Below are 26,057 nucleotides of genomic sequence, written 5' to 3' on the forward strand. Positions count from 1 at the left end.
ATGATGGTGACTGACACAATATCTAAATGTGTTTTTGGACTTTTTCTTGTTTGTACAGTTGTCCAAGGTAAGATTGCAATACTTCAAGATATATAGATGTTACTCATATACATACATCCCCAGATGTTGGCAATTGTTTTTGTGGATACTCTATTTCTGATATGTATTTGATCCCTTGTGATTTATATCTTATCAGAACATTTGCCTACGACATTGGATTTCTTTCGGAGAATCCACATAGCTTATATTCTTTGTAATACGGTATTTGCACATGTTAAGTCGATATTCCTTTGTTTCATATTTGGTATTTTGGCTTGACGTATACGACGTTCCTTTTGAAGGGCCACAATGCTATTATCTATAAATAATGATCTTTAATGGTATTTGGGCTTGTTGCACGACATTGCTTTTTGGTAGACCATGATTAAAGTTCTATAGGTAGTTTTAACCATGCTCCTTGATTCAAGGTATCATCTAACATCTGATAAACAACTGACAGCTCAAGATGTTGTCATACGGATCAAGAAGGCTAAAACTATGCGAAAGTCAAGTTTCATTTTGAGATTACAGACTTCAGATTGAGAAAATCCCATCACTTGATAATTGTGACACATCTTGTTTTCAACAGGTTTAAAAGGAGTATCAACATGCTATGGCCCGACCTCACTACCCTGTACTTCACCAACACTGATTTGTGGGGATGGTGAAGTCATTTCAGTAGCAACAGGAATATATGGTCAGAAGGCAGCATCTGATAATTGTCCTTCTGGTGGTAATATATGTACCGCTAACGCCACCTGCTGTACATTTCTAAAGACAAAAGAACTACGAGAAAAAATGTCACCAGAATTAATCAAATCTGTACAACAGAATTGTACATACCAACAATCATGTACCCTGAATATACCTTATACCAGTTCCCAGGATTACCACTTCACTTACTTCTCATATCATTGTATCGAAGGTATGTTTAAAAATTCCAATTCAATCTATGACAGACTATCCCATCAATAAGATAAAAAGTGATAATTTCACTTAAGATGAAGTGAGAAATGAAATGAAATGAATGGAGTTTTACGTCCTACTTTTCTGCACCTTGTGGGCTAATGAAGACGGGCAACGCCATGCAGGGTGTCATGAGGGAAATTTTGCCAGGACAGCGGCATTAGTCGATTTCCAACTGTCGGGGGATCTTTAACGTGCACAGCCTGTAGCACACGGGGCCTCGGTTTATTGTCCCATCCGAACGACTAGACGCTTTTTCCATGTCAGCCCCTCTTACCTGCATCACTGACAGGAGGAAAAGATGAAGTGAGGACACTAACTAAATGCTATAGGATCGTTGAGTTTGATGTAGGTGTTCTGTTGATTTTCGCATCTGGACAACAGGATGTTTGATATTAGTGTCATGCCAAAAGACTTTGAATTTGAATGGTGTAAAGGCACTACCGCCATAAAGGCGATATAGTCTGATTGAAACTGGACGATTCAGTCTAATCAAAATAAGACCAAACTTTCGTTCCGGTTTTATTTCCATTATAGGCTTTTCAGTTAGGGTCTAATGACTGTCCTCTTTGACGTTCGTCAATTTAACGCGGTGACGCGGTGTTTATAAGGTTTAGGTCAAAACGTTAATATGCCGAACGTTCAAAAGGACTGTCGTTAGATCTTGACTGAAGTGGCTATATTTAAAATTAAAGCTAATAAAAATTGGAACGAAAGTTTGATCTAATTTTAATTAGACTGTGGGACGATTAAGGCATTTGTATTTCAAATTGTGTTAAACGTGTATCCACAATGCCCAAAAGATCACAATGAATGAGTGGAAGAGTCAAGTGGAACGACGTCATCTCTGTTGGCTACAGTCTCGATGTGACAAACCTCTAGTCCATAACTTTGTGCGAAACAAGCATATTCAATTTTATCTTTTAGCTGCGGCGGTTTTGAGTCTTATGTGCAAAGATACAGTTTCTGCAAATAGCAAATCCTATATGTTTTATTTCGGAAAACAAAGAAGTGACAAGCTTGCCGTAAATTGTTCCTGTGAGCTACAGTCTTCCTCAGATGTGACTATGTCTACACGTTATGTCCATCTATCACCACAGACGTGTCCAAGCTTTCAGTCAACGCTTTCAAGATTCAATTTATCAACTTGTAACGCAACTCATGGCTTTGTTAGAGAATACAAATTCGTTGACCACTTTTTACCCCCAGTGGTTCTATCAGTAGAAAATCTGCTGGCGAGAGATGATGACATATTTTGGGTGGAGTTCTACAGTAGAGAAAGTGAGTATTTATGCCAGTAACCTGTTCTAAGATCGAATTATTCTTGCCGTCCTCGCAATAAATACACTATATTAAATAACAAAATTTCAAATGAGTCAACGCTGATAAGTCAATACATAATCTAATGTTTCCTATTTATTTAACACCAAAACAAATCAGACAGTCATCCCAATTCTCTCTTTTTCAGGAAAGCCAATTACAGTGTCGTGCTCAGGATGTGGAATTGATATTCAAGGTAATGATTTATTTATGTCCAAAGAATATGAAATAGTTTGGTCTGTACCGTTAAAATATTTTATTTTGCATTTTTATTTTAGGAGCATATCTAAACCGTTTGTGGACACTTTCAGTGGCGGAGCCAAAGGGGTGGGGGGAGGGGGTGGGATTGGGGTGGAGTGTGAAGCCACCTCGGACGTAAACCTGGGGCCTGGTTTTCGAAAGTATCTTAAGAAACGTCATAAGATATGTCTTAAGACAAATTTTAAGACTATCTTATGACTACCATACGACATGTAATAGAATATAAATCAAAGCTGTCTTACGATAGTCTTACCTGAGATGCTCTTATGACTGTCATAAGTGATAACATTTACTATAAAAAAAAATATAGGAAATAAAATTTATAGTTATTACTTACAAAATATATTATCTTATATTTATATGAAAATGAATAAAAATCGTAGTTTGATCATTTGTTTGAATTTAGCTTGTATATTTATTATACTTTTACATTCTCGTTTATTCATTATCTTACATGATGTGTTTGTTATCTAATTGTGAATACTTTTAAGATGTGAGACGTCGAGTACATGTAACAGGTCGAGAGGTGTCTTAAGATTACGATGAAATTTATGATTTATCGTAACTTAAAACACTTTCGAAAACTATGATATGTCGTAAGACCATCTTAAGACGTGTCTTAGTCGTAATATATTTTCGAAAACCAGGCCCCAGGACCCTTTGTATCGTTTCGTGACGTTAAATAATTAAGGTGGCGTGAGACGCCCGATTTCATATATTTTTTTTTATGACAACTTAATATATCATAATTTTATAAATTTAATTTTTTCAGGAGCGTGTGGCAGAACGTCTCATGTTTTACAAACCTGTTACGGGGGAGAAATGTGTTCAGAACATGAACTTAAGTGTAAGGAGGGGCAGAATATAGCTCTGACATCATCAGTTTATTTTGGTGGGAGAAGTTATAGATCTCCCGTGTGTGAATATGCTACATGTAACAGTGTAAGTAGATGTTGTTCCTTTGAAGGTGGTGATGCTCTAAGAACTTTTAATGAAGATGAACTTAATACGCTGTACGACACATGTTTGTTTAAGGAGTCGTGTACGAGCATTCCACAATATAGAAATCCAGGCAACTCAACATATATTTCCTATAAATACGACTGTATACCAGGTAAGCGTATAGCTTAAAATATAGATAAATAGATAGATGAATGAATAGATAGCTAGATAGATATATAGATAGAAAGATGCATAAATAGATGGATAGACAAATAGATAGACAGATGGATAGATAATACATATATAGATGAAAAGATAGATAAATAGATAGATAGATAGATAAAATGATAAATGGATAAATTAATAATAAGATAAAGTCAGATAAATAGATAGATGAATAAATAGATGGATAGATACATACATAGATGAATAATTAGATAGCTAGATAAATAGAGATAGATAGATAAAATAAATTAGATAAATATATGGATAGATAAATTATGGATATATTAATAGATAGATAATTAATAAATAGATAAATAGATAGATGAATAAATAGATAAATAGATAGATGAATAAATAAATAAGTGAATAGACAGTTTAAAAGATAGATATAGAGATAGCTAGATAGAAGAATCGAATAAAGGTTAAATAGACAAATAGATAGATAAATAGATAGATGGATAGTTAGATAAATAGATAGATAAATAGATAGATAAATAGATAGATAAATAGATAGATAAATAGATAGATAAATAGATAGATAAATAGATAGATAGATAGATAGATAGATAGATAGATAGATAGATAGATAAATAGATAGATAGATAGATAGATAGATAGATAGATAGATAGATAGATAGATAGATAAATAGATAGATAAATAGATAGATAAATAGATAGATGGATAGTTCAATAAAAAGATAACTAGATAAATAGATATATAAATAAATAGATGAATAAATAGATGGATGAACAGATCGATGAACAGATCGATGAATCTCTGCAGACATTCAGCAGTTTTAATAGTGATCAAGTACACTTACCACCAATAAGTCTCTTCAGTTTCTTATTTAAATTTTAGAATCAAGTATCATTGATATGATGGAAGAGGAATCGGTTAGTGGATTCACTGAAGTTTTTGTAAAATACAGCGGAAATAGAAGATCAAATGGGACAACCATAAACTGTGGTTGTGAGGTCACTAGCCCCGCCTCTACAATAACATTGGCTGTTTACCAAATTAGAATGCATCCTGACTCTTGTTGTCAGTTAAGTATGACGTCACCGGATACAAACCTTCCAGAAGGATGTACCAAACATGGGCTGAAACAGTTTCGTTCCAGAAATGTGGTTGTAACGGTGCCATTCAGAATATCGTTCTCTAAAATGGTTGCTCGACCAGAAGATAGTGTTGTTCTGCGGCTAAGTAGTGGTAAGAATCTATAATGATTTTGTGCTCTAAGTATTTATTAAATCAGCTGATAGCACTGACAATAGCTACTATTGGACATGCATTACGATTCAATATAACCCCGTAAATAATTGACCAGATTTAACGTGTGGTTTCAATGATAAGATTACCACAATCTTTATTTCTATCAGAGTGATTTCATTGTGAAATTTGCAATGAGTAAATCAATTATTTTGTTGTACCAGTTTATGAACAAAAGAGAATTTCTTCAGATAGTTTAAATGTACATGTTTATATATTATCATTACAGGGAAGGGTGTTGAATTAAACTGTGGTGGATGTCCAGAGTATGCGGTTGATCCCAGGGGTAATCTCGTTATTAACATTCTCTGATGCAGATATTACACAAATTGTGAAGGTTATATCTACGTGGAAAATATCTAATAAAGGCTGGATAAAGGGTCGTCAATTTTCGAATTGATCCTCTCCTAATTTTTGGGACCTATACCTATTCTGTACTTCTTCTGTTTACAGTCAAGTAACCTAATTTCGTGCTAATCTATTTTTCGTGCATTTCTGGAAATGATTAATAATTTACATGTGCGACCTCGCGTGACCTCTGCATTTGCTTGTTTTGATAAACATGGGTTTACTGTACAATATCAGCTAGTAGAATGAATTCAGTAGTTTCAAGCAAGGTAAAATGTATTAATGTATACTTTGACAAATAAAAAATGGCGGATTTCAGTTATTACCAAACGTCACCTTTTTTATCGGCCGAATTCCGTATAATCCCAAGCGGTAATCGGAATTCCAAGTGTCGTCTGCTAGAATATAGTCCATCGAATAATGTCACTTGATCAACTAGCATATTCCGTGTCAGCAGAAAATTTCTATGGAACACAAAGTGGGCCATATTCTTATGTTGTTTCAGTGACTTTTAGCAATAAATCACGCTACGTATCTTATTTTGTCAGTCACTATTTTTTTTTAAATCGTGGTTCTTCGAAGTAATTGACACTAGTTATAATGAATTGATATTAAAGATAAATACTAAGAGAAGTTAATTATACCACCCGGTATCCACACAACGTGTTTTTCTCGACTTATTTATAGATCAAACATTGTACACGAAAATAGGTGACGCATTCTGCCGCCATTGCCGAGTTCGTTATTCATGAAACAAACCATCTGGGGAAACATCTAAGACATAAAATTTTTTTTCCGTAATTTTAACTTTGACGAAATTCGGTTTTGAATTCGTATATACACGAAAATAGGTTACACCAGTGTACCAATATATTTTTGATAGTGCAAGATTGCCAATTATTATCACGAACATTAAACACACTGGAGTTTCGAGAATTTGATTTCCTAAACCTCAGTCAAGCTGTCAGCATTCCAGCTTCGTTTCATAGATTAGAATGATGTGTGATTTGCAATTCTATTAATTTTTATTACAGTTATCTGTGATTATCCAGACCCAACAACAACACCAGATCCAGGTTTGTAATAACTTAATTTTTTAATCAACTGCCAGCAAGTGGACTTCTTCCCTGAACCATCATCTTTACAACGTCAAGCTATTACGAATTACGTCTTATAGGAAGTTCGTAACAATGATGATTCGGGGCCCGTGGACATATACATATGTATGTGCTTTGAGACCCTCCCCCCGGGAATTGTTGTCTAGACACTATGATAGTTGAGCCACTGATTCGTAATAACTTGACATTTTGAAGATGCCTATTTGAGAGAGAATATTCGTATAAGTTATTTTGGGAGAATACACATTGTTTTACAACGTCGTCTATGTTAAGTCTTTTTATTTTGTTGGTCATGATTATCGCAGGACTGTAATAGACGTCAAGCAACCTATGTCAAGGAAAGACAATCTGTGAGTGTAATGCAGCTTTGCATACAATATTTCAACACGTGTAGAAGTCGAATTTGATTGGTATTTTGACGTGATCGGAAAGCTTTTTTAACGAATTTTAATTACCGCATCAAAAGTTACAAGTTGTTGCATTTGAAACGACACTTTTAATTCGCGCTCTAGAATATGACCTCGCGGGTCACTGGAGTTTACGCGAATTTGAATCCGTTTCTTGTTAAAGGGTCCAACAAGACAATTACAGTGCGAATGGAAATATATATATATAACGGGACACAGCAGGCCTTTAATGATCATCGTTCAATTTTCTGTTTATTTTTATTTTACAGGTCCTTCAAGCATGGTATCAGCATCAGATCAAAGTTGGTATAACATTTTAATTTTAATTTTTAATTTTAATTTTTAATTTTAAAATCAACTCGAGCACGTGGACTGTCGATTACCAACCAATTAATGCTCTACAACATACCCAACTTCCCCAAGCGTCCTGCAAAAGTTGCCGCTTTACGTAAAGGGTCGACGTCATGCCACATATGACATGGGAAGACAACTCGAAAGTGTAGCTTCCATGTTTCATGATTTTCTCCCCTCGATCTTCTCACACAAAACCAACTAATATCATAATGCAAATAAGGTTCGCATTCGACACTGGATATCAGAGAATTTCAGATTTCAGAAGGGTATAAATTATAGGTTTAATATTTTTTTCACAATCAACCATCACGATAAAAATTATAAGTAATGCATCGGACAGGAGGGCAAAAACCCTGCCCATAACAATTAAAATTTACAGGTATAGGATTTATGGTGCCTGACCTGTTTAGTCAAGTTTTTGAGCTCCCTTCAGAAAGATTTTAGCCCCCACCCGTTGGCCTTTTCATCTCTTTTGAAAAATACATCTCAATTTCAGATAACGATACGGCGGCAATAGCAGCAGGTGTAATGGGTAGTTTAGTTTTCATATTCCTGATCGCCTGTATTGTGTGGATGTGTAAAAAGAAAAAGAAGTAAGTGAAGGCGGTTTTCCTTTAATTTTTTGTAGTATATAAATAAAAATATCTCATTTCATGAGGACTTCCGGTGCATGAACAAAGTAAGCGAAACCATCGCATGGTATCAGTATATCCAAAACGCCTAACCCTGCACTGGGCAAAGGCGATAATACCTCTTTTCAATTCCTTGTAATAAATTTCGAATTGGAAAAATTTGAAAATTGTTGACACGCATATTTAGAAATCCGTTTGCGATGAAAATATACGTACTTATGTGCATGTTATATACCAAAGGATTATTTATTTGTTTTTCTATTTCAGAAAAAAGATAAATGATGACGGCTTCTAAATCTAAATCTTGCATTGGGTTAATATTGTAAATATTTGACAGAAAATGTATTAATAGCTGCATCTATATTTGTATAAATGTTTAAGGTGTTGCATGTATATAGCCAATATTTGACAGTAATCGTAATACGTAAATTAACAATATATTAATGATTTGGTTTTTCATCCGGGTGCACAAAACCTAATGATTGTTGTTATGTATAAACTTTTACTTATTTCGCTTGTATATTTCTATTATAGTATGTTATATATTTTATGTTTTGATGAAAGATGTAAAGTTTTGGTCTATTTTTATCACGTTAAAGAGGAGAAACTACGGCTATTTACAATATAATATCTCTCAACCGCAAAGGTTATATGAATAGGATTACAGTAGAGTAGTCTGTAGTAATTGTACATGTTTATTACCTCCCTTTGGTTATTCAATTAGATTGGAATTTCTCTTGAACAGTTCACTTCATCATGATGATAAAAATCTTTAAATTGGTCATAATATACGACACATTAGTTAATATTATTTGTATACATAATTTAACAATAAACAAATTACTAAAATAATTATACTGCTACAATTACACCATTTAAAATATGAAATAAAATATTATATAATGAAACATGGGACTCTCTTCAATAAAAGGGCCTTTGCTGTCAGTAGCACACAGTTCCAATCGGGCTGTGCGGAATCGCAATCAAGAGATTTCGGAGGCATAATTTTTATCCCTGGTGGCAGTTAGACTTCACAGTCTGACGCCCGGAATTAATACTAATAGAAGTGAACCCTACAGTCATGAACGAGTAGGCATACAAAGTCGTATGTGCTTCATAGAATACATCAATGAGCAAATAGGACCTGAAAAACAAATTGTAATATACCATTATCAACGATCCGAACAAAATTCAAAAACAACATTGTCATAATGGCGAAACATTGGTAGGAGCTAGTGAACTTTTCACATTAAGAAATCATAAGTGAATAGGGTCAAAGTATTTCATAATGAAAAGTGGTATCAGCTAAATAGAAGAGTAAACATACCCTGCATGGAACCTTGCCTGTCAGTGCTGCTCAACATATAAGACAAACGGGAAAGAAGAACCAAAACCAATTTTCAAAATTTCAAGGGAGATAACTGATCACAAAGTTATATAATGTCAAGAAATGTGGAAGCATTCTATAATGAAAAATGATATCAAGTCTTAGTCTGTTCAACAGTAAACATGCAAGATAATCCACAAGAAGGATATATTATACTTTATCTACAGTCAGACGGACCAAGTAAATTCAACTGATATAAAGTGAGAAAGACTTTTACGACTTTGTAAAAATATTTAACATGCTGATGTATATTCTCCCAATTGCCCATCGAAAGGAAAGTTTAAGAATTGTGGGATTTGAGAGTAGGCTAATGCTACAAAAGGAAAGAAAGGTGCGAAAAATGTTCCTCACTTCGAATCATTTCTCTTACCCAGTCCAAAGCGACAAGCCTGAGACATAGGAATTTTAGGTACCAAAGGGGTTAAGTAATGCTAGGTCAAAAAGGGCACAGGCATATCAAAAAGGGTCAAAGTTTCTCGAACAAATGATATGTCTTCATGACAATTTCTGATAACAAATCATATCAAACTGTTCTCTCAGGGGTTCAAAATGGATTTCTTTTATTCAAACCATATATATATAGAGTGACGCCATCATAATTTGGTCAAACTATCCTATAAATGCATGACCAATGGCATTTGAATAAATTTTAATATTTTGTTTCAGTTTTCCACATATAGCCAATATATTTCTTCAAACTAGAAATTCCATAGTATACATTATATGTATTTTTTATATATGGCGGACGAGTGGTCACTTTAACTTCCAAACGCAGATTATTAGCTTAACTAAAAAATCCGTTCCAGAGATCTAAGGTCAGACAGATCGCGAAAGCGTCCCTTGGGCATAGTCCATCTTACGTGATATTTTCATGTCGAATTTTTTAATTATTCATCAACATCCTCATTTAAATCGTCACATGCATTTAAAACTGATTCGACAGCCAGTTGATCCTGGGCTGTATATTTCTCCTTCAATCGGCGATGAATAGCTTCATCTGTAACAACACCATCAAGGACTTCAAGATCTACTTGGCGATTGAAAGGGGAGGTAACTATTCCTTTACTTGTGGTCTGAGTCTTTTTCTTTGTTAGTTTCCCACCTGCTATCATATAGTCAGTATTGACAGTGATTTGAGGGTAAACCTTTTCTTGTTTTTGAGTAAATTCCACTTGATCCGAAACTTGTACACAATCCGGACATAATCCAGGTCCAAACAAATCACAATAATCCTTTTTATTATTCTTATATAAGCCTACAATTGGTTGCTGTCTTTTACAATCCACTAATGAATGGTCATGGATGTCGATTTTCCGTATCGCTAACCTCGTCTCATCAACCGATTGCTTTCGGGTTAACTTTATGCCTAGTTTAGAAATGGCGCCAGTTGGTACGTTGATGTCAAAATTGTATTTTTTCATTGAGTCCAGATTTGCTCCTTTAAATCGTGTTTCATGGCTCTGTTCTAATGTTTTCTCCACCAGTTGCTTCACGGAGAGAAGTAATTTAGCATCTTGATCAGACAGTTTAGATTCCGTAACGTGTTTCCAGGATTTTCCTAAACCAAGTGTTTGTTTTTTAATCTTTCTGTTGGTGGCCATTTTGTTTTAACGATATAAAAATATATAACCTGTAATAAGTAAAATGATTTAGATAAGGTTATGGGTATAATCCTGCAAGAATAAGGGTTACCGACACATCAGCAGAGATTGTTTTTTTTCAAATATCTGAGTTGAAGAGCTCTTCTACTATTCAGTGAAAGAATTGAGTGATATGGATTATTAAGAGCTCTATCAGTGCATTATTCCGCCCTACACTAAAGATATAAACCGTGATTTAGTCAGTGCCATGTACAGGTAGTCACTTGAAGTTATAAGTTATATCGAGTTCGAAACAGTACGTAACTATGGAGGTTAAGGACTTACAGGAATTTTAGTAACAAACTTTTAGTAATAAGGATGCACCAACAAACATAGCTCATTACTTGTAGATTATTGTAGAAATTGACGTACATTATCGAATTCAAGGCAGTTGAAACGAGAGTTTCAAAGTAAAAATTGATTTTAGCTTACCGTTTTAGTCGATAATTATACAGACCAACATGCCTACGCTCAATAATCACCAAGGATCACTTTTCATGTCGACCTCACGTCAACTTAAAACCCATACAAAACGACTATGAACAAGTCGGACCGTTTGCCATTTTGTTAATACCATTGTCATCATGAATGTGATATTGAGAATGAATAATGAGAAATCAAATGTATGGAAATATAATAATAGCATAATAATAGAAAGTAAGAATAGAATGTACTGCTATAGAGAAGTGTTAGTTTGCCTAACAACTTTACTGTCTATAAAAATCAGTGACAAATTAGCACAGAACGGCACAGTAAAAATCATGGAATATCTAGGTTCATCTTAGTTGTGGAATTAAAGGAAACAAGCACATTATTGTCCCAGCTAATTTTAATGACATATTTTATTGGTCCGCCAATTCCTTCACAACACAATGTCTGTGCTGAAACTAAAGCAACAATGAAAAAGAACCCCGTTCAGTAAATATCACAGGAATTGGATGAACAGTGTAAATATTGTGAGGATGGTGGAGGGACAATAAAATGATCGGAATACGGAACATTAAATAGATAAACTGTACATATTTGTCGAAAAAAATAAAACAAATGGTGTTAAATATTTAAATAAGATAAATTTTAACAAATAAATACGGGTGCTATATACTTTCTCATATGATAGAAATTTCATCCTGGGCTCTGTCATCTCCTGAATAAAAGTTAAAACCATTGCCTGTCGTATGTCGTAACTCAGGGATCCCTTATGATAACCTGTTTTGTTATAATCTTCAGATTAAATACGACGATGACCATATTTATTACTGACTGGTGTAGACGCCATATCGAAACTGTCGGTAGAGGGCGTCCCAGCTCTATCACGTCTGGTTCGTCGCCGACCGTCTGCTTCATGACGTATTTCATTCACTCTGGGAGCTTGGGAAACAGGATCCACTCGGAAGTGACGACTGGCATCCCATACAGCCTTTCTTCTCATGAAACTTTCTCTAACCTAAAATCGGATGACCACATAAATTACAAAATACAAAATACAAGATGGACATATTATATACCTATCAATCAATCTTTTGATGTGCAGGAATGAATCAAGAATCAAATTGCATTGTTATAACCTCATGCATCGTACAAACGGAAGCTTTGTCGTGGTGTTGGTCTTGTATGACTTGTTTCAGACCCCTATGAGGGGACTACCTACCTCTGTGTTCCAGACGCAATGGCAGAAGAACAACATGAAGCCTTGTAGTGTGTTGGTAACGGTGAACAAATATTGGAATATAACAGTTTCACTTGAAACAGCAAGAACTCCAAATAACCATGTACAACCTAATAGTGGTAATAGCAGAACACTGGCTTTGACAGCATTCCTATAAATATATTATAGATTCATGTCAAATTATCTTATTTACTATGCGATATACAAATGGGACACGCCATTTTCGGTTAATTTTGGGTCTTGAATATATGCGAATAGTCTTCAGAAATAAGCAACAAGAAATGTACGAAAATCGCATAATTCATTCAAAAATACCCCAAAATAGGATTTTGTTTTTCTATTTCTATATGTCCTTCATGTCTCAAGAAAAGATGACTCTTTTTAACTTTCAAACGTGGGTGATTCTGGACACGCATGGATTTGAACGTTCAAAATCGACGGTGAGCTGTGAAAATTACCGTTCTGAAACTAAGGTACGATTGGTAAAAAAATAGCACATTAGTCCCTAAATACAATCTCCTTCTAGAAGTGTTTTGAATCAGAATAAGCACCAGAGCTATGTGAAGTTAATTGTTGTTTTTTGTATATAGACTAATAAGACACATATGAAGTTTTGAGAAAGTCTTCAATGAAAAATGATATAACCATGGAAATTGAAATGAAATAAGTCTATACATTATCATCACCCTCCTTACCTGATGACAGCTAGTTTTGGTTTATCCATCGTATTACTCATACTGTAGACAACCTTCATCACAATAACTAATATCACCAGGTTAGTCTGCAATACAAACAGAAATAGCAAGATGTTGCTTAAGAAGACAATGAAGAGGCAAACCACATAAATACGCCCTAGTATTCCTAGCTCAAATTGTGATAGATGCATGTACATAGCAGAGAATAAGGACATTGTGATGTTAGTAATGTAAGTGAGATAAATGTGGTGTACTTACAAAAATCACCGCTAAAGCAGGAACAGCAAATGCCCAGATAGAATTATCATGAGGTGATAACCAGCATCTAGAAGGGATAATGTCTTAGATGAAATCAAAACTTAAGGACAAAGGCACATATCAATTGATAATATAGAAAAAGAAGATGGAATTGGTCTGTATAATTACTCTTGGTAGTGAGATTGCATTCATTTAAATATTCAAATAGCTTGAAATACCGGGTCTCACCAATGCAAATCTTACAAAACTACTTACACCCCGTGTTGCCCAAGATCTGAATTCAAAACAGCTAAACATATCGTCGCCAACAGAATCGGAGCACCTGGAAACATATAAAGACAGTGTCAATTCATTATTGAAAGGATTACCTTTATTTGAAAACAAGCTTTGTTTATTTTTGTCTTAACAGGGTCGAAAACTAAATAATATTTCAGAAACATTTCATTTGATCTTTAAGCTTACCCCAGCCAATACCATAAAATATCTTCATTTTACTATCTGAAGTAAAAACAACCACAATCTGTAGAAACAACTGGATCCCTTCCACCAACATCCAACTAAATATCGACATATTAAAATAATATAGTAACAATGTCACGGCAGTACATGCGGCCTGAAAAGTAGCGAAAAATTATTTTATTGTATGTTGATGGGCAATTACTTTTGGGACATTGTCCGCGGTTCAAGTTCCGATATATTTGGATATTAGATAAAACTATATGTAGATTGTCATTAGTCATAGAAGCTTATAAAGGAAACCATTCTAAACATGATTATATATCATATACCTTGCTATCTTGCAATGATAAAGGTTCGACAAGATAGTTGATAAAAATAACTGATATGTTGATGTAATGAAGCAGCCATCATACTGGCTCATCTGCCTCTATCGACTGTAGTGCCGACATATCCCCATAAAACAGGGAGTAGTTTTTCTGTGTCTACACCAGCTAACAACTTTCAAAATAGCTATCAGAGGCTGGATTTGAGGCAGATGGTTCGGTCGAAGTAGCCTTGAGTTTTTCTAACTACCTAAAAGGCTAATAGTTAGTAAATAAAATAAATACTAACTGTTCCCCTGGCGATAGCTTCCTCAATCAACATTAATATCTGAGCACCTATTATAGCTACTGCTAGATTCATGTGAATCATTACACGGTTTGTATAAATTCTAAAATTGGAAATAAATATATTAAAATCCCTCCAAAAAACTCGACTCAAGTTTTTCTGACATCGTTTGGAATAAAGACATTTTATTACTTGAAAATGAAAGTAAATATTAATTCTTGAATAGGTCATGATTCATATTCTATAAAACTATAGGTTTGTCCTGTAAGAGAATTTCAATGTAATGATTATGATTTCCTTAAACTAAAGCTTGATATACCTTAGAAATAAGAATGTTAATACTGTCAAAATGCCTCCCATTATCGACAGGGCGCATCCAATAAAGGTTATTGTTTCTAATGCCATCTTGTCCTTTTCACTGATCTGAAAGATAGAAAGCAAAAGTCATAATTTATAACACACGCAACTCGGGTTCTACATAGAAGATTATTATTACGCTTACCTTAGAACAGCTTGGTTGACTGATATAGTTAGGAACGATGGCTTTTCTACGGTACTTAATTTACAAACGTTGATGGATATAAGAACCCTCCTCAAATAAAATCAATAATAAAAACGACTTACCGCTTGAGTCAATCCCTAATGAAAAGCAATATATGAGCAAAAAGTTTTTAGCACAAAGACTTTGGTCAGTAATATATATCAAGATTCGCTAAAGGTGTTTCAATAATGGGGAATATTTATCTACATGAAATATATGTTATTAAAACACAAACCTCAAAAGGAACAATCTGCATCAGAATAGCGAAGTTGGTGAGATGGCTGCAAGAGCACGTCACCGAATCTTTGGCAACCTGCAGTAAAACACAGCCTGTATCCGTCCAATATGGCAACACTGTACTAACACCATCTTTTGAACTAGAAAAAAGGTGACATGACAATATTACTGGATTTCATTTTGAGATCCACACATCTTTAAGTTGAATGTTAATACACATATCGTTACAGATTGCAACACTTGAGTCATTTTTCAAAATCCCTGAATATAAAATAAAAATGTGTTCCTTTGTTCCTTTTCTTGAAATTATAACAGAAAACTATTTGGATAGTTACCTGTTTTTGAAATCTAAATAGACACAATGAGGATAGACATCAGAACCATTAATCTCTGGTAGTTTAAATTTATATTGGATATTGGAGTTGACTAGACTATCATCATCATATACTGACATCCCGAGTATATCTTCACCTAGTTCAAGGTAAGAACTGAAACAAAAAAATAATCAAGTTAATGGCCTAGGTTAGTAGCCTGATACAATCATTTTCGCCCATGGCCTGTGGTGTTCTTTTTTGCGTTTAACTAATATCTCTTCATTGTTGTGCAGATTAAAATCTTCATATTTAGTATATACATGTTCAATTACCATTATCATTACGGTAGTATGTATTGCATATGAAATGGAGTTATACTCATTCTTCTGAAACCGGTGATGCCTTCTTGCGTCATGGATTGTCAGTTACACAGAGAGGAGGAGGATATATGAAAACAGAAGAAATTAGTACATGTATTTCAAATCGACTATATGGTCATATTTCATATTTGACATCTACATTTTGAAAGGTTTACCTATTTGTTTTTTCACTGTCATTATGTTTATACTGTAAATCAATATTGTGATCAGTTGGAAACAGATTACCAATTCCTTTATATAAAACATTAACCAGTAATACACTAGATCTGTTGTCTGTTTCTAAAATTACCGAGGAACCATGTTGATATTCATAATTCTCTTTAGAAACACTATCTACTTTTACTCGAATTTCTACAATAATAGATAGTCGTGATATCACAAATATCTTGCCAGTGTTTCAATCGAAACAGTTTTATCTTGAATAAATTGGTGTCACAGAGTTGATATCGACTGACATGATAACGACATAACAAAATATATTGTTGTGGAAGTGCATTTGTTTTGCCACTGGTAATATCTTCAAAGAGGTGTGACTAGTAGAGATTTTGTCTTGACTTTAGACTGATAGTCTGTGCCCAATTTTTAGACTGTATTTTGAATGCTTTTTTGTCAATGTCAAAGAACGGTATTTATATACATATTTCGTAACGCAGGTTTGATTTCGAAACCGGATTATGGCAATGGAAACGTTGACACAGTACCTACGGAATCTCGTATCTCGGTTGCTTCGTATGTTCCATTTGATTCATTCTGAAGTGAATATCTGGATACTTTTCCTAAAAAGTCATCTACGGCTTCTACTAAATTTGGCAGAGATTCTGGTTCCTAAAAGAGATATGTCATATGCTTAACAATAAAAGTAACATGTGAAGGTGAAAAATAGAGCGACATCTAGCTTTCAGTTAATGATACAAAACTTTTTGTTGTTGTATTTTCAATAAACATCTTCATTCCGTTTTATGAAAAATATGAACTCTGAATAAACGTATTTGTTAAATATGTTGATAAATGAGAGACTTCTAGAATGGTTACCTTATCAGAAAGATCTTTAACAGCACCTCTGTTTGTTTTTCCTAATACACCATCTATAGTATCACTCACTTTCTATAATACACAAACAACAAAATCATTATCATTCGATCTTATTTCAACCTCGTTCTGTCAATCTAGAATTGGAAATTGAACTTTATAGATAAATCCACCATCAGTTTTGTAAATTATTTCAACAGAAAATACCGCATAAGATCCGATTGGTTTATTTGCATTTTCACTTTTCAGTCTGAATAACAAAAGACTGATATTGATATCGGCAAAAATACCTTTGTTTGTAAATTGTTCTTACCGATACTAAGCTTTCTTCTGTAGTATTTTGAACAGGTTTATCACTGGAAGCACGAACTCTAGAGAATCTGCTTAATTTAATCTGTGGTAAGTACTGAGCTGCCGCGAGTCTTTCCCATAGACCTACCATTTCTTTAATATCATTATGTGATAGGGGCTTGGTCTTTACAATTTGTTCAAGGGATGAAACTACTGACGTTGCTGTTTCTAGATTATTTGTTTCTGATACTGTAGAATCCTGCACAAAACAGAGATCAGACTTTTACTAACTTTACGAAGGATAACATCACAAACCTTACATTTATTCTTTTGAAAGATATTGTCATAACAATAAATGTTTAGGGAAATATGTGTCTCAAATTTCTTGTTAGGTTGATGCCATTTTATTTAATTGTATTCTTAACCAGCGTGACAATCAATAGTTGTAAAATACTGCAGCAATGAGTTCTATTAGTCAGGATGCATCAATAACGTGGTATTCTATAATACATTAAAAAAGATACATTACCAACTGATTGATGGGTTCCTCAAATGTCTTTATACTATCTGAAAAGAAAAAACTTCATATTGAAATTGTAAGCAAATACTTACAGATTCCTTCATTTCAAAGTTGAAATTTTTAAACTTGGCCAAAATGAGCCTTTAATCATAATTGGTGGTAGGTGATATTCCTTTCCACTTATTTTCGTTCGTATTATGTATGTCAGTGTAGAACAGACAGCTTCGGTGATACCAGAAGATACTTACTTGCAACAGCTACATCGAATACCTCACGTGGCTTTAGCACCCTGTTCCAAAAGGCGAACTCATCAACTCGGATAAAGTTTGACCAAGGTTTGCTGTAAATATAAGCACGAACTTAAATTCAGAATAAATCTAGGGAATTTTGAAAACGTGAGAGGAGGCAATTATTTGAATATTGATAAATGACTTTTTTGCAATAGTTTTCAAGAATAATCACTATTTTCAGACGAGATGACTAAGCCCAGGATTCAGCAAGATTACAAGTTCCTTGTGTGCTGCATCGAAAATGTATTTTGATGGATTGATACGAAACGGCAAAAGCCTGATGTGAAGAAAAATTTTCCAATAGAATTTGTTACAGTCATTCTCAGGCCAAAGAACCTTTATCCTCGAACCTGCTCACATCTCTTTATGATAGTTACACACAAAGTGCTTACTTTATTCTTAAATCATTAATACTAAAGATAGTCGTGACTGCTATTAACTTTCTGTTTTTGTAACAGATTTATAACTTTGTGGTTATCTTCAACTTACTCTTTGTCCACACATCCTATTCTGGCCGAGTCATAATCGTTATCTATTGGAATAGTGGTATAGTTTCTCTCATGTATTTTCAACTCTCCTTCAATATATACTTTCAAACCTAGAATCCAAAAATATTGGATGAAACATCTATTGTACTCCGTCAACTAGTAGAATTGTTATAATTCAGGTAATGACACTATGACCAAAAACTGTAAATGTTCATTAGATTCATTTCGAACTTAAAACAACTTGCAACAAGTTTTCAAAATAGTTAGCTTATGACTGACTGAACAAATGCTAACTATCTAGCAATCCAAGATCTCTGTATGTATAAACTTACCTTCATGGTAAACCAGGCTATTATCAACCTTTGGACTAAAATTCAGATTTTCTAAAGAATTCTGAATCTGATCAGGTATTCTGGGAACTGTAATGGAAAAATGTATAAAGCCTTATGTCTACAATAGACAGCTGTATTGTTACAACGATGTGCTTAAATATTATTCCACAGCCTTATATAATATTGGACATCGCACCCCTCACCATTGTCCAATGTAGGTAATGGTGTTATATTATTGCGAAACTGTAGGTAATGGTGTTATATTATTGCGAAACTGCAATTCCTCGGTACAGTTGAGAAAGGGTATTTTTACATTGCCTTGTCCTATTTGGGAAACAAACACAAGCATTTTTTTGGTATACATATATATACATGTATATAGAAAATCTTTATAGTTCGTACTTGTGTTGAATATTACAAAAACCAGCCAGTAATTAATTGGACTGGTCGTGTTTAAGGTTTTGAATCGTTCCTTGATTTGCATATCTTAGCCTGACTATATATCTTCTGAGATCTATTGATTATGTTGTTTGATTTAATAAAATTCCTTCTCGTTATGTTATGAGCGATGCCAAACTGTTACCACTGGTGGCTACATGGGGTGGTGGATATTGGTTTCCCAATCCCAATTCTGCCTGACTGTTGCGTTTATTACCTCTAAAATTACAGGTTACGACTATGCTCATAAACCATCTGGAGCTAACTGGTACTATAGATTCATCAAAACTGGCTGTGTATTGTCTCTTTTTTGTGTTTACAGTGACTATAAATACATTTAACTTTCGATTGTAACCAAAATATATTCCTGTAGAATCTTTATGTCCCCCTAAAGGAAAAGAAATATGTATGAGTTAGAGTTTCCCAAACATTACAGGTAGACATGACCATGATCTAAACCTAAACTCCTGTTTCCAAACCTGGGTTGGGAATGGTACCTGAAAAGCTTCTTAAATGCAATGTATTATAATTAGTAATACCAAATTTTTCAGTCGTATTCACATGTCGAAGTCAGAATACTTAACAACTGCAACTTGTACATTATGAAGTCTTTGATGAGATCTTCTACTGATGAGTACGGGGGAAGCATCAAAAATTATTTCGTTTCTTACATTTCTGCGCCTAGAAAGCATATAAGCCAGATTAAGAATACAAAATTTGCCTATCATATAACAAGAATATATTGGTAGAAGATTTAAAAACATATTTCTTGGAACTTTTATCTTACCGGTTGTAATAAATGTTAGGTCTTTGTTGACAATGACGGGATAACTGTATGAGAAAAAAATTGAAAAAGTGATCCCATCACACGGGCCCGGATTACTCAAACAAGAGGCTAAAAAAACAATTTACCATTAATGAGCGATATTTCATCGAATTTGACATTTTATAAGCAAGTAGCTACAAGTTGCTATAAATCAAACTTTCGCCAACCAGCTTTGTATTACTATACAGACTGTTCATCCACCGTAAGATATAAAACCAGCGGATGTTAAATGTAACAACTGAACAACCCTTGAATTTGACGAAAATACGATCTTCAAGAACTTAGCTCATCCTTATACTGACATCTTATGAGTGACTCCAGTTGCCTTATATGACCTAACCAGGAATTGTTATGTATCTTTTGTTCCAGGTCATTTAATATTCAACCAATCATTGGCTTGTATTTTAATATAGTTTTTGATTGGTAAGTGTAAATGTGAGAACTTTTGATACTTTAGGGTAAAATCTGTACAGAACATATTTTAGAAAATATTCTCGACAGGCTATGATGTCCAGAAGAGGACCCCCTTCAGAAAAAAACACCATAAAAGTCCAGATCTGAATGCTTATCAATCTAATTAAAACTAGATTATAACAGACAATCACACGCCACTTTTGCAAGTGAGTAACGACAGTCTCACAATCTCATTGGTCATATCTGGGTTTCTCTATCCCATTCATAGTCGATATTTAGACACAGACTGTGCATGAAGCGCTGTAATTGGTTGGAATGAACATCAATGGTACGCAGTATTGGTTTAAATTTTTTTTTAGATTACGATGGAAAAAAAAGTAAGGAAACGAAATTGTAATCTTATTTTAATTAGATTTCATGTTTATCAGATTGATATCTAATGACTTACCATCAAATTCACCTAGGTCCAAACAAGATGACTTGTTAATCATCACCGCACCAAGTCGCCTTCCTTGATCCATTAGAGTAATCTCGCCTGATATTTCTTCAGATTTAAACCCACTTTTATCTGTAAACTGAATTGATAACAGATAATAGAACAGATAGAGCCTACGACAATAACAGCGACTAATAGAAATCAAGCTTTAACATATCAGAAAATTATACCCAAATCCACTGCTAATATCAGGAAATACTGCCATTTCAATTTCAACTTGTTCTAAAGGACTGTCGGGTAGCACTTTCTGTGTTTAAATATTTTTGGGAATCCATGGTCTTCCTGCGTATTTTTAATTTCAAGAAGGTCTGAGGATAAAATGAAACAACATCCAAAACCGTTAGACAAGGACAATAAACCGAGTTCTATGTGCTACATGGGCTCACCTGAAAGATGCCTCGACAGTTGAACAGTGGTGTCATAACAGAGTGTTTGTAGGGGTGGGGTGTCCTTTTCTCCCCTGCACGGTGATGTTTGTTTTGGTGTAAAGCTTTATTATTTTGGGGTTTTTATTTTAATTCACGATATATTTCTACGATCATTTTTTTATTATTTATATAGGAAATGATATTTAATTTGTTATAACATTAAGTAAAAAAGTTAAATGTAAAATCTATCAAAACACGTAATATTAATTGATGTAACTATTTTCAGATGTAAAATGTTTTGATTAACCTGTTTGTATTGGATATGGCGAATAGGAGTAGATGCTATATAAGTCTATTATAATAAATATTTACATACCTTGTTGTCATCGTCCAAATCATCAAATGGAAAATACACTTCAGCATCAGAGTAAATCTTGTGCTCTGAAACATAATTTCAGTCGACAGCGTTACATCTAAATCACGGTGACATTAACATTAAAAAAGACGTGCTCCAATCTCTTATCGACATTGCGGGATAACATCCAGATTCATTTCTCTAATTGAAGCATGGTCATTTTTATAAGGAAATATTTCGACAGTGTTACATCTGAATATATGATGTAGAGAAATACTCGAATCGATCTCGTGTCGAAAACCCAAATATGAAATATTTTTTTGTTTTATTTTATATCATGGGTGATTGAAGTGAACATCTTACAGCGGAGGTCATTATGTTTATACAATATACGGTTCTATATCCAACGTATAAGCTCATACATGGTAAAATGGTAAGAAAACCCCGATTGTAAAGATTGATAATATCATAACACGGGCATAATTACAAGGAAATAAATATGAGAGCTTACTACATTTCCCACACATATAGCTACAATCGGAGGCCACATTAGTATTATTACATAGGTTTGGATAATAACCGCTTTCACCAGCATCCACAAAACAGCGTACATCACTGTCTCGACACGGAACATCATCTACAAAATAATAGAATTGATTCAGACAATGGATTAGGCTTTGTGTTTAGAATTCCCCTTTTGTTTTTTATAAAGTGATTGAAATAGAGAGTCAAATGCTTGGTTGTGTGTTTTCAGTGTGGTACTACACTCGCGATATTCTTTATCAGACAGCGCTACAATTTATCACAATTCACGTTAACCTGTTAAAATCTGTTCAAAGTGGGCTGACGATGCAAATTTATAATATTCAATGGAAATTCCAGAATCTCTTATATATGGTTAACAACACCTTTTTCTTACAGAACATTTGATTGGTTAAATGTTTATTGATATTGACAATAGAATTTGTGACAAAAAAATCACACAATACATTTCTTAGTACAACTCACCTAATATATTTCCTTCAACTATAACACTAATGATCTACAAAACAATAAAAATATTATAATTAGATAATTTTCCCGTTAAATAATTTCCCATCCTATTAATTAAAGTAGGTTTGCAAAAATATAACAAGCTAGGCTAGATAAGGTTTACTCCAATTGAACACAAATCTATGTGTTTTTGTTATTAAAGGTATAAGGTCTATAATATCTACTATAACCCAAACGTTTAGAATTTTCAAACTTGGCAAAAATGAGTCTTTGTTCATCTGTTGACTTAACTGGTGTCAAAACTATACAACAGAAAGCCATAAAACTAAGTAATTATCCATAAAACTAAGTAATTTTTCTTAAAACTAAAGTAATTATTAAAGAATTCTTAGAAGCGTCTTTAAATAACTTCTTAGTTATGTATGTATCGTCTTATTCCATCGTATCCAAACCACACCCCCATTCCTCAAAACCCGTATTCGTGATACGATGCGTCTTATTTATAAATTCTATGTTTTGGTCACGGCACCAGATAAGTCCTCATGAATATAATATATATATACACTTATTGGCCAAGTTTGAGACTTTCAATTTAATGTTCATTCTAAGAACTTAATATCATTCAACTCTTCCATTCCGTTAAAACTAAGCAATATAAGACGTAGGCTTAGTAAGTAAAATTTAGAGTTTTATAAGGCAACGGTAAATCAAAATGAGAATGAGTCGGCAATTTTAAGTTAGAAATTCCGCCATCTAGTAAGGGATGATAACATAATATTATTATGTTATTGTGGTCTGGTGTAGGAACCACTTTTGTAATAACGACCAGTTTTGTAATAGCTCACCACTTTTGTAATGAAATCAACCGCTTTTGTAAAAAACTTACCAATTTTGTAATAACATGCACCCATCATTTTTGTAATAAAATTAGGTCACCACTTTTGTAATAAGCTAGCCAGCTTTTGTAATACTATCAAGGGTCACCACTTTTGTAACAGCTAAGTTTATTACAAAAGTGGGTAACCGATAGTAGTTTATTACAAAAGTGGTCAGGCTTCATGTCAGCCTTGAAATTAGGAATGAGCAGCATCCAACTGGTATGCAGTAATTTAGGCACAGAATTTTTAAACACACCTCATTTAGACATAGTACTTTAGGCACACATCTTTTAGGCACACGGTCAGTTAGGCACATGTCAGATAGGCACAGTGTTATTTAGTCAACCCATCCAATGTGCATCATCATTAGAATCCAACATTGGCGGCATCTAACATCCATCATCAGCGGCATCCATCATCGAACATCCATCATCCGAGATTAGCGGCATCCATCCATCAAAGGCGGCATCTAAGATCCACCATTCAACATCAGCGGCATTCAACATCCACGGACGTCTATAATAATCTATAAGGTTATTATGGTGTCGGTGCCATCATCCAACATCGGCGGCATCCAATACCCATCATAAGCGTCGAGCCATCATCAGCAGCAACATGCAACTTCAATCCATCCAACATCGGCGGCATTCAAACTATATCCATCGTTGGCGGCATCCAACATCGGCGGCGGCATCCAACTTCCATCATCCATTATCAGTGGTTGATGAGAAGTAGATTGGATGATTGGTCCATTGGTCCAGGACCATGACCTCCTGAGGCCGGACTATCATTCCCCCTGAACAATTACCCCCGGACAATTACCACCCCCCTGGACAAAAGTGGTGACCTAATTTTATTACAAAAATGGGTGCATGTTATTACAAAACTGGAAAGTATTACAAAAGCGGTTGATTTTATTACAAAAGTGGTGAGCTATTACAAAACTGGTTGTTTTTACAAAAGTGGTTCCTACATCTGGTAGTAGTAGAATTCTCTTGCGGGAGCTGTGTCATTTCCGGTTAAGTCTTTCTCGAATTGCAACCACAGGCATCGGAAGAAGAATTAGAATGTCCCAAATAGAGGTTAAAGGTGTACCCCGATACATAAGGCTAGAAAACCTCTTTAAAATCCCTGTGTTCAACCTTTCTTCGGCCGGTCTACTCATTGTTTCATTAAAAAAAAAAACATATAAATATAATTATCTGAAGATATGGCCTGCATATCGGTCCAATATCCTCAAGTTTCGTCTGTGGGTCTTTTCTCTAAAACCCCGCAACGATGTATTAGGCTTATATGCCATTTTGATATAATCTACAATAATATACAATTCAAAGTTGTCCAAATTAAATTTCTATCGTTGCAGATCACTACCGTAGATTTTTTTTCATTACATGTAATTAGCACACAGACATTTATATCAATTTCCATCACAATTTAACAATTTATCTTCAGAATTTCAATATTAGTATAGGTAAGTGGTTAACGTCTACTGTGTTATTATTAGCTACCAAAAGTTCAGTCAGTGAGAAAATTTTGTGATTTCATATAAAAAAATCCCCACTTTTCATGAAAAGAGAGGTATCGTCGAGTATCGATACATAATACTATCGCGTTACGATACGTGTATCGTGGCATGTCGTATAGCGATACCACGATTCACCAATAAATAGTGTCAGTACTATTCTTTATGCCTTTTCAGCTTAAAATCATTGTTAAATTTATTTACTTACCAAAATAAAAACACAGCTAAATATCCGTAACATGATATATCATAAATTGTGAATTAATGTGACAACTGAATAATAGTAGGGACGGAAGTAAGATATAGAAGTCTGTCCTTAGTTAATATGTTATCTCTTTAATACCATCCTGTTTGATAGGATATTTCCTAACTGTTATAACCTATAATAGATAATAATATTCATATCAGTTCCATTATGTTCGATATTTTCTAGAAAAACAGGAGTCGTGAGTCAGACAATAGATAAGAGATGTTAAAATTTATTTTTAAACGCAGAGATGTCAATTTACAATGCTTGCACAGTAACGCGAATTATAATAATGCTTAAAAGACTGTGATTCTTCTTTGGATAGGATCTCAAACCATACCAAGTTTAACTTGTATTATCCAGTGCCACTTTGTCTACGCATATATAGCTGCGACGAAATATATTCTCGTCAAAGACGAGTGTATTCTATAAAAGGGGGAGTCTCAAGGAAAGGCGAGGCGTCATTTTAAGTTTCAATCGCGGATAATTCTGGAAAAACATG

The 26,057-nt window shown here is 34.1% G+C and overlaps 3 protein-coding genes across 3 annotated transcripts; 1 reads left to right on the forward strand and 2 right to left on the reverse strand.

Moving 5' to 3' along the window:
• On the forward strand, positions 1 to 8,177 carry LOTGIDRAFT_154759 (hypothetical protein; the record flags this gene model as incomplete). Its single annotated transcript, XM_009063955.1, has 10 exons — positions 1 to 67; positions 629 to 964; positions 1,933 to 2,286; positions 2,474 to 2,521; positions 3,359 to 3,700; positions 4,613 to 4,963; positions 5,253 to 5,309; positions 6,406 to 6,447; positions 7,747 to 7,843; positions 8,150 to 8,177. The coding sequence occupies 10 exons, from the start codon at positions 1 to 3 to the stop codon at positions 8,175 to 8,177; spliced, it is 1,722 nt and encodes a 573-aa protein (XP_009062203.1).
• A 1,979-nt stretch (positions 8,178 to 10,156) lies between these two features.
• On the reverse strand, positions 10,157 to 10,870 carry LOTGIDRAFT_154760 (hypothetical protein; the record flags this gene model as incomplete). Its single annotated transcript, XM_009063956.1, has 1 exon — positions 10,157 to 10,870. The coding sequence occupies one exon, from the start codon at positions 10,868 to 10,870 to the stop codon at positions 10,157 to 10,159; it is 714 nt and encodes a 237-aa protein (XP_009062204.1).
• A 1,267-nt stretch (positions 10,871 to 12,137) lies between these two features.
• Positions 12,138 to 24,102, reverse strand: LOTGIDRAFT_154761 (hypothetical protein; the record flags this gene model as incomplete). The annotated part of the gene is made up of 24 exons (XM_009063957.1): positions 12,138 to 12,353; positions 12,558 to 12,726; positions 13,271 to 13,356; positions 13,529 to 13,595; positions 13,784 to 13,850; positions 13,991 to 14,141; positions 14,600 to 14,699; positions 14,916 to 15,019; positions 15,373 to 15,514; positions 15,710 to 15,862; positions 16,224 to 16,419; positions 16,770 to 16,893; positions 17,101 to 17,172; positions 17,411 to 17,647; positions 17,918 to 17,955; positions 18,157 to 18,248; positions 18,688 to 18,796; positions 19,019 to 19,105; positions 19,602 to 19,844; positions 21,145 to 21,271; positions 21,937 to 22,001; positions 22,427 to 22,552; positions 22,924 to 22,957; positions 24,043 to 24,102. 24 exons carry the CDS (start codon positions 24,100 to 24,102, stop codon positions 12,138 to 12,140), a joined length of 2,865 nt encoding a protein of 954 aa, XP_009062205.1.
• Positions 24,103 to 26,057: the final 1,955 nt, after the last annotated feature.

Source organism: Lottia gigantea (genome assembly GCF_000327385.1).
Source record: "Lottia gigantea unplaced genomic scaffold LOTGIsca_6, whole genome shotgun sequence".
In the NCBI taxonomy this organism is placed as follows: Eukaryota; Metazoa; Mollusca; class Gastropoda; family Lottiidae; genus Lottia; species Lottia gigantea.